We start from the raw sequence: 10,318 nt of genomic DNA on the forward strand, positions 1-10,318 counted from the left end.
CACAGCTAAGATGCTGAACAACAGCTCAACCTGGAGCTGGGCTGCCGTGAGTCGCTGGCGACGGCGTAGGCTGCAGCCCCTGTGGCAGTGGGTTGCCATCGGCTACCGTGTGTAGCCAGCAGCCAGCGTGAGCGGCCGTCCAGAAGCCTGCGACTGATCTGCCTCCCCGGGAAGAGCGCAATGATGGTGCCAATTTGAGCCAGTGAAGCAACGTCCTCCACAACTAGACTGAAGAACAAAATGACAACAACTTGTCTGTTCCCCTTCCCCCAATTCCCCAGCACTGTTCCCATCCCCCCAACTCCCCAATAAAAATCTTTTAAAAAAGAATTACATTGGAAGCCATAAATAGAAAAACAAAAAGAAAAAAAAGTAGTAATCTTTATGTCCCCAAAACCTACCTTGAATTTTGAACTATTCCCTTTCATTATTTCTCAAGAACAGAATAGGCAATGTTGTGGAGAGTGCTAATGATTTTAAAAATAAGTAAGAGCACTTGCAGTTTATAAAAATAAAATTAGGTCTTAGATAAAAGTCAACTTTAATATCAGAGAGAGCAGACTCATGATAGGTAGGCAGTAAATAAAAATACATTCAGAATATATTTACAATCTTATAAGAGACCATTATAACAGGTTATTGATTAAAATTAGAATGTCTTGCAGTGCAGACATTGGAATTAGATTGGTGATACCTCCCCATCATTAAGTACCTCTGTATACTATCAGGGACATATTATTCTACCCGATGGGCAACTGAGTTGTCTCCATAGATTGTAAAAGTCTGAATGGGGAAAGAGAAAGAAATGCTTGCTCAAAATAGTAAAATTAAAAATGTATATGGAGAGCAACAGAATATATATTGTCAAAGGGTATTGTGGTATCGTTGGGAATAAACTTTTAGAGTTGTATTAGAGAAGGTTTTAATCTTTTTTCTCTTGTTTGCAGGAATATATCAAAATGTTCAGAGGACAAAGATTTAGACTGATGTGTGAGAATACAATGAAGGAAATATAAGAATAATGAATTAATAGATTATGTAATAAATGTTTTAGAAATATTTTGTTTCTATGTACTACAAAATCATTTTTCTCTAAAAGAAAAAGGCAGCAAAGATTTTTTTAAAAGTGGGTGGGCATGGGCGTGAGCACGCACGTATGTGTGAGTTTCTTTGTTGGTGTCATAGCTCTTTTATTTGTTCATCTATTTCACAACTAAAACAAAGAATATCATTGAAAAGAAGGAAAATAATGAGAAATTACACAGAAGTAACAGAGTTTATTCTTCTTGGACTGACAAATGATCCACAGTGGCAGGTTGTCCTTTTTATATTTCTTCTTGTTACCTACATGCTAAGTGTGACTGGGAACCTGATCATTATCACCCTCACCCTTTCAGATCCCCATCTGCAGACTCCAATGTATTTCTTCCTTCGAAACTTTTCAGTCCTAGAAATATCGTTCACATCAGTCTGCATTCCCAGATTCCTTGTCACCATTGTGACAGGGGACAGAACCATTTCTTATAATGGTTGTGTGGCTCAGCTATTTTTCTTCATCTTCTTGGGGGTGACAGAATTTTACCTTCTGGCCGCCATGTCCTACGACCGCTATGTGGCCATCTGCAAACCTCTACATTACACCACCATCATGAGCAGCAGAGTCTGTATCCTTCTTGTCTTTAGCTCCTGGCTTGCCGGATTCCTGATCATCTTTCCACCAATAATCCTGGTGATGCAATTGGATTTCTGTGGCTCCAATATAATTGATCATTTTATCTGTGACTCTTCTCCAATTCTGCAGCTTTCTTGCACAAACACTAGCTTTCTAGAACTTATGGCATTTTTTCTAGCTGTGCTAACACTTATGGTCACCTTAACACTAGTTATTCTCTCCTATACATATATCATCCGGACAATTGTGAGAATTCCTTCCACAAGTCAAAGGAAAAAAGCCTTTTCCACTTGTTCCTCCCATATGATAGTTGTCTCCCTCTCTTACGGTAGCTGCATTTTCATGTACATTAAGCCTTCTGCAAGGGAGAGGGTGACTTTAAGCAAAGGGGTGGCTGTGCTAAATACCTCCGTGGCTCCGCTCCTAAATCCTTTCATATATACACTAAGAAATCAGCAAGTGAAGCAAGCCTTCAAGAACATGCTCCAGAGAAGGGCCTTTTCTTCAAATAAATGAATGTGATTATGTGAGAAATGTACCCCTGAAAGCAAAGCTGAATAAAACTCTTTGCCCTTCTTTCAATAAATCCTTCAAACACCTCATTTCCTTCTTTCATTTAAGGATGTTTATATATTATCAATGTCTGTTTTTCTTATTAGTCTAAAAACCAGGTCCTAACTCTTTAAAGTTATAAAGGTGATGATGGTCAATCTCTCACCTGTGAAACTAAATTTTGGATAAATCGATCATCTCCATTGTTTCTCATATCACAGCAAGGTAGATTATGAAGTCATCCAAGACATACAGATTATTATAATGTAAGAAGTTTACTAAGACTTGCATATGAATATAAAGCTTATTCTATGTGAAATAAATAAAAACATGTATTTTAATTAGTATCTCTAAAATGTTTTCTGCTGTGTCACCAAGAAAACATGTTACATAATTAAAAGGGTTATTGAAATGTCTACTTGAATTTATCAAGAAAATGTAGTTAAAACATTGAAAAAATTAAATATGAATTTAAGATAACATGTGCTGTCAGAAATATTATCTTTGCAGCTCAGTCCAATAGGTCTAGAGATGCTTCTGGAAGTAACAACACAGTGGCTGCCCAAGGAGAGTCCCAAGTTCAGCTGAAATTTGTATTGGTTGGTGATGGTCAGATTGGAAAAACTACATTTGTTAAATGTCATCTGATTGGTGAATTTGAGATGTAGCTACCTTGGGTGTTGAGGTCAATGGCCCCATCCCCCTTCATGTTCCATACCAACAGAGGACATATTAAGTTCAATATATAGGATACAGTTGGTCAGGAGCAATTTGGTAAACTGAGAGATGGCTATTACATCCAAGCCCAGTGTGCCATTACAATGGTTGAGAGTTACTTACAAGAATGTGCCTAACTGGCATAAAAATCTGGCATGATTTTGTGGAAACATCCCCATCGTGTTGTGTGGCAATACAGTGATATTAAGGACAGGAAAGTTAAGGCAAAATCAATTGTAATCCACCAAAAGAAGAATTTTCAGTACTATGACATTTCTACCAAAACTAACTACAGCTTTGGAAAGCCCTTCCTCTGGCTTGCTAGAAAACTAACTGGAGACCCTCACTTGAACTTTGTGGCCATGCCTGCTCCTGCCCCATGAAAGGTTAGCATGGACCCCACTTTGGCAGCACCAAAAGAGTATGACCTAGAGGTTGCTCAGACAACTGGGTGCATCCCAGATGAGGATGACAACCTGGGAGAAAGTGAAGCTGGGGCCCATCGTCAGAAGTCTAATTTCAGAGGCAATTGTCCTGCGATGTCAGTGATGCAGCATGTTTGCCACTTTATTACACAGCAAAGCAGACATGAGCTTAACCTTGGGGATGCTGAAGGAGATGAATGGGCTTCGGAGTGGATGTGGCAGTTAAAGAAAATACCTTCATTTTTTTTAACCTGCATATTTAGCTGTTTTGGAATGCAGTTGTTTTCTTATTGAGTTTCATGTGTAAGACAGCTACAGTCACATCGCAATATTCAGTGGCGAAAATTTGTTTGTTACTGTCATCCCATTCCTTTCTGTTTAGAATCAAAATAAAGTTGTATTTCAAATTTAAAAAACCAGAAATATTATTTTTGCAATTGGAAATGAGGCTGTATTGATTTATGTATAGTTTTCCTAGAAAAAAGTAGCAGTTTTAGTGCAACAGAGGAGACAACATTTACCTTATTTTTTCCTTTGATAATATTTCCTAAAATAATAGATTTTCTTTAACTGAAGGTTTACCTATTTCTGCCAATCATATTTGAAAAACAAAACTATGGTCTACAAAGGCAAACTAAGCTATCATAAAAAAATTCACATTTACATTCAGACTCTTTCATTTGATAGATAAAGGGTCTTTCCTACTGACATGAAGAAAATGACAAACTCCACATCTAGAATAGTGTGAGATATTGACTCTAGGGAGTATCTTTGAAATGACTCTCAGTGTTGAACACACAATGTGATATATAGATGATGTATTACAGAATTATATACCTGAAACCTATGTAACTTTACTAACAATTGTCACTCCAATAAACTTTAATTAAAATAAAAATAAATGATGATATATGAATTACTTACACCTTAGTTTTCTTTTTTAGGAAATCTACATTACTGTCTTTATCTTTCCATCATCACTTTTACAGGAGGTTCTACCTCCCTCACTCATACCCAAGAAAACGATTATTGGACATACTTGAGAACTGTAAAAAATGTGTTCCATCCATGTTTCTTTAATTAATGAACCCCTCAACTCTAATGTGTCCCTAAGAAAACTGGTTGTCTTGGGACAGAAAATCTAACTAGATGCAAAGTAACTGGATTTGTCTTTCGTTTCTTGATTTCCAGCTTGTTGGATATATCAGGACTGTGGGAAAACAACATACAAGTGTTAACAAGTGAACATACACTAGATGTCTGATAGATAGCTAGGTGGGTAACTAGGTGGGAGGGAGGGTGGGAGAAAGAGAAAGAGAGGAGGGAAGTAACAGGTTTATTTTACCCTCTTTATTGACTGAAACTTATCTGAAGAAGATGATTCTAATATTCACATAGTCAATTGGTAAGTGTAAATATATGAAAAATACTATAAATCTTTCCAAAAGTAATATTATTATACTTTAAGGTGAAATACTATTTTAAAGTATTGTGAAACAACAAAGCACATGTGAGGTTTGGTGAGAAATATATCCGATATATGGTGACATATAGAAGTCTAGTTTCATTCTTTTGCTCATGGCTTTCCAATTTTCCCAGTACCATTTATTGAAGTGGCTTTCTTTTCTCCATTGTATGTTTTTGGCTCCATTGTGGTCCCACACCCAATGGTGGTTAAATATTGGGAGAGATATCTCATCTGTGGAGGAACCTCTGGGACAACATCAAGCATACCAATATTCACATCATAGGAGTACCAGAAGGAGAACAGAGAGAGCAAGGAAATCAAAACCTATTTGAAGAAATAATGACTGAAAACTTCTCTAACCTAGTGAAGGAAATAGACATACAAGCCCAGGAAGCACAGAGAATCCCAACCAAGGTGAACCCAAAGGGGCCAACACTAAGACACATCATAACTGAAATGCCAAAAAGAGAATCTTAAAAGCAACAAGAGCAAAACATTTAGTTACCTACAAGGAAGCTCCCATAACTGTCAGCTGATTACTCAACAGAAACTTTGCAGGCCATAAGAGATTGGCACAAAATATTCAAAGTGATGGAATGTAAGGACCTACAACCGAGATTACTCTACTCAGCAAGGTATCTTTTAGAATCAAAGAACAGATAAAGGGCTTCCAAGACAAGAAAAAGCTAAAAGAGTTCATCACCACCAAACCAGTAATACAAGGAATGTTAAAGGGACTTCTTTAAGACAACAACAAAAAAAATCAAAATATGAATAATAAAATGACAATAACTACATATCTTCCAACAAGTACTTTAAATGTAAGTGGATTAAATGATTAAATGCTCCAGTCATAAGACATAAAATATGAAAACAAAATTCTTACATACGAGGTCTGGCAATTAAGTTCTCAAATGCATACTAAAAAAATTGCTACATACCTCATTGCTGAATATCACTATGGTTACCTTTGAAGTACTCCCCTTGGGAAGTTATGCACCAATGTCAGAGCCTAGTCCACCCTTCAAAGAAATCTTGGAACTTTTTTTCTGGAATGGCCATCAGGGATGTCGTCATATTACCCTTGATGTCCTGAATGTCATCCTTTCAATATTTCCTTTATCTTCGGGTAAAGAAAGAAGTCATTGGGGGCGAGATCAGGTGAGTAGGTAGGGTGTTCCAATACAGTTAGTTGTTTACTGGCTAAAAACTCTCTCACAGACAGTGCCGTGTGAGCTAGTGCATTTTCGTGATGCAAGAGCCATGAAAAGTTCAGATAGTCTACCTTTTTCATGCAGCCTTTTCAGCACTTCCAAATAGTAAACTTGGTTAACTGTTTGTCCAGTTGGTACAAATTCATAATGAATAATCCCTCCGATATCAAAAGAGGTTAGCAACACCGTTGCAACAAGTCCGTAACCTTAATTGCCAGCCCTTCGTATACTGTCTATGAGAAACTCACTTCAGATTGACAGACACACAGACTGAAAGCAAAAAGATGGAAAAGATATTTCATGTAAATTGAAAAAAAAAACTGAGATAGCCATAATTATACCAGACAAAGTAGACTTCAAAACTAAGTCTATATCAAAAGACTAACAAGGACTCAGTAATTCTACTTTTGTGTATTTATCAGATAAACTCCAAAACATTAATTTACAATGACATATGCATCTATAGGTTCATTGCAGCATTATTTACAATAGCCAACATATGGAAGCAACCTAAGTATCTAGCAATAGATGAATGGATAATGAAGAGGTGGTACATATACACAATGGAACATTATTTAGCCATAAAAAAGATTGAAATCTTGCTATCTGCAATAACATAGATGAACTTGAGTGAAATTCCAGACAGAGAAATACAAATACCATATGATTTAACTTAGATGTGGAATCTGTAAAACAAATGAAAAAACAAACTCATAGATACAGAGAACATTTTGATGGTTGCCAGATGGAAGGGGGATTGGGAGGGTAGTGCAGAAGGAGAAAGGATTAAGAAGTACAAATTTGTAGTTATAAAATAGTCATGGGATTGTAAAAATATAGTCAATAACATTGCAATAACTATGTATGGTGTCAGATGGGTAGATTTATTAGGGTAATCACTTTGTAAGTTATATAAATATCTAATTAGTATGTTGCGTATCTGAAACTAATATAATATTGTATGTCAACTGTAATTGGAAAATAAAAAAATTATTTAAAAACAAAAAGGGAAACAAAAAAAATAATAATATATCTATGACTAAGCCTTTCTGTTGGTTGCATATTACTTATTTGGTATGATTTATATTCATCATTTAAAGTGCAACATATAAAGTCATAATTTTTATAAATCTTAACCAAATTCACTGTTTTAACCCCTTTCTATGTGCCAAATCAAAAATTTTAATACTTAATGGCATGATAACGGCCTATTCCTATAATATATATTGTCTCCCACAACATAAATTCTAATAATAAACAAAACTTTACTGTATACCAAATATGAAAATCAATGATAATTTAAAAGCCAACACTAGCCTTAATTAAAATATAAAGTCAATATTAGGAAAATAAATCCATAAAAGCAATGATGCTGTAATAAAAACTAATTTTAAAAAAGAGAGAAACTTTATTCAAGCAATGAGCTACAAGGACATATGCCCTACTTCCTTTTACCATAGGAGGTTTCTTTCTTAATCAAGACAAATTTATTAATCATGAGTGCTGATCTACCATCGTCATACCATCAACTCCTAAAGAAACTAATATGTAACCTGAAAGGTTTTTCCTGATTTCTAAATTATCATCTCATCTGCAAGGTACTGTAATTTTTATTACCCTTTTTTAATTGACCACAAGAACATTTCTTAACCAGTCTTTTAAACCTTAGTTTATGATTAAATTGTTCTCTGATGGGTTCCTTTTAAGCACACATATTTCAAAATTTCAAGGGCAGATATTTTACCAGAAATCATTAAGTCAGTGGTTTTTAATTGAATGAACTGTTTTTCAGTCATCCATATACACATGGTCTTACAAACTATCATCTGTAGACACAATAAAGAAATTTTCTGTTATATTTTTCCAGTTTTTCAAATGTAAATAAATACTCCCATGATTAAAAAATACAAATTCATTCCACAACATCATTGAATACATAGTAATTTTTCTCAATGTGAATTATCACATTACATACATACTTTGATTGTTTACTAATTATTTAATTATATCATGGAAGATTAGGTAAAGCAAAATATTTTGATTGATAAAATTGCTTATACCCATATCCTTAGAAAGTGTAGTAGGGAATTCAGTCAGGCTTGTGCTTTTCTCTCATTAGTAAGATGGGCACCTGGACTCTGTCTGATGCTGTTGTTCTATCTTACTGTCTCAGAGGACAGCTAGCATCCCTATAGCTGCTTATTTTAGTTGCTCTGCTAAAGTTCATAATGCACACGATTTATTAATGACATAAAACCTAGGTCTCCAAAGATTTTTATTCACTCAGGTGATACCAGTGTGCCTTCAGAAGGCTGAGCAGAAAAATATAAATGTCATTATTTGGGAGTAAGAAAGTCAACTCCCTGCTCAAAACCATCAGAGCTCTTCCAAAATCCACAGGAAGTTTTTTACTTCATCCCTTACATTAGGCTTTCTTCCCTTTATGATAAAGGTCAAAAGAAAATGTTTTCAAGGTTTACAATAAGATAAAGTCTCTAATGAGAATCTTTATATGATATGAAAATGGGAAACTCGAAGCACTCAGAAGATGCCTGGAGATGATCCTGGTTGGTGATCCTGGAAGACCAGGTCCTCTCCCTTAACACAACACAATCAAGCACAGCAAGAACCTACCAGCTGATACCGTGAAAAATTATCAAAAGAGTAAGTACCATAAGGTAGATATGTGAATTAGTTTCCCTTTTCAGAGATAAGAGAAAGAAATATTTGTTGGCATAGCCTTCTATAATGTGGTTAGTCAAGCTTATTTCAACTTCCAATATGGAAAATTGTAGTAGACATGTCATGATCTATTCAATAGTGCTTTACAAGACTAACGTCATTTTATTTATGCATAAGTAGTCATCCATGCAGTGTAATATCAAGAACATACAGAAACATATCTCCCAAATCTGTGGAACTTATACCTCAAAAGAATAATACATTGCTTACAATGTTAACACTTTATAAATTGCTAGTATTCCTGATGATGAAAAATTTAAGCAGAAACCATTCCATCTCTCCTAAACATCTATTAGTTCAACAGAAATGTTCCCTCAATATCTAAATTACTCCCTCAAGAGTAACTTAATGACTGAAGAGAGAGAGGCCCTTTTTGTGGCTCATGAAGCACTGCAGAAGATAGCAAGGTTGAAAAGAGTATTTCACTAAGGCCAGGTTTGCCTGGTGTGTATTCAGAGGCGGAAGTATGAAAAAGGAGATGACAGCAAGGACATCATTTTTTAGTTATTTCTTAGTTAGTTCTACTTATTGCCCTTTTTGTAGCCCTGGAGTAGTTGAGAGAGAATTAATGCTTAGGTAATTCAAATGTAAAGGACTAGGCAATGAATAAGGCAGAGCAAATTGTTAGTTACTATATCACTTTGTTGACCTTAAACAAATACACAGCCAGATATTTGCCCAGAAAAGTGGATTAATTCAGGAACAACAAAGAATTGCAATTCAGGACATGCAGTCTAATGGCAAACCACGCTCAATTCTGAGAACACAGGAGAGAAGGTTCTTTCACAGAAGAAAGAGTGAATTCAGAGCATCTGTTGTGAACAAAGCTTTCATTGGAGGAAACTAGGAGTTTGACATTTGGCTTTTCATTGGCTGACATGTAACTGTCTTTCATTGGCTGAGTGGTTGCTCCTTTTTCCTGCTGGAGTAGTAGAGTAGAAAAACATCTTTCTGTTGGAGGGAATCCTGAAGCAATAATTCACTGCTCATGCAAGACTATTCAAAATGGCTATTGGAATAATGGCAATATTGATTATGACATGAAAGGAGAAAATAAATGTACACTGCTTTGCTTTGTTTATATATGCACAGTCTTTTATATGCACAGAATTCAAATATCTATATCCCAATAAAATTTCTTATTTTTACATGCTGATTGGAGAGATTTCAAAAGTCAGTGATGAGAAACCACACACCAATAACAACGTTTATCCTGCTGGGACTGACAGAGGATCCACAACTGCAAATTCTGCTTTTCATCTTTCTATTTCTCACCTACGTATTCAGTGTAACAGGGAACCTGACAATTATCACCCTCACATTGGTGGACTCCCATCTTAAAACTCCTATGTACTTTTTCCTCAGGAATTTTTCCATCTTAGAAATCCTATTTACCACTGTTTGTATTCCTAGATTCCTGTACAGCATATCAACTGGGGACAATAGCATTACCTACAATGCTTGCATGACTCAAGTATTTTTTGTTATTCTCTTTGGAGCAACAGAATTTTTTCTCCTGGCAGCCATG

At 35.5% G+C, this 10,318-nt stretch overlaps 2 protein-coding genes and 1 pseudogene across 2 annotated transcripts in view; all 3 read left to right on the forward strand.

Moving 5' to 3' along the window:
• The first annotated feature begins 1,249 nt into the window (after positions 1-1,249).
• On the forward strand, positions 1,250-2,188 carry LOC109391814 (olfactory receptor 6C75). The gene has a single exon (XM_019659683.1). It carries the CDS (start codon positions 1,250-1,252, stop codon positions 2,186-2,188), a length of 939 nt encoding a protein of 312 aa, XP_019515228.1.
• A 186-nt stretch (positions 2,189-2,374) lies between these two features.
• Positions 2,375-3,660, forward strand: LOC109391797 (GTP-binding nuclear protein Ran pseudogene; annotated as a pseudogene).
• Positions 3,661-9,970: 6,310 nt separating this feature from the next.
• LOC109391798 (olfactory receptor 6C2-like) overlaps positions 9,971-10,318 on the forward strand; it is a 3,734-nt gene continuing 3,386 nt past the window's right edge. Inside the window, exon 1 of the mRNA XM_019659668.1 lies at positions 9,971-10,318. This exon is cut by the window's right edge and continues 16 nt beyond it. Within this exon, the coding sequence (XP_019515213.1) occupies positions 9,971-10,318 (348 nt within the window).

This window comes from Hipposideros armiger, unplaced genomic scaffold (assembly GCF_001890085.2).
Source record: "Hipposideros armiger isolate ML-2016 unplaced genomic scaffold, ASM189008v1 scaffold_303, whole genome shotgun sequence".
Lineage (NCBI taxonomy): Eukaryota > Metazoa > Chordata > Mammalia > Chiroptera > Hipposideridae > Hipposideros > Hipposideros armiger.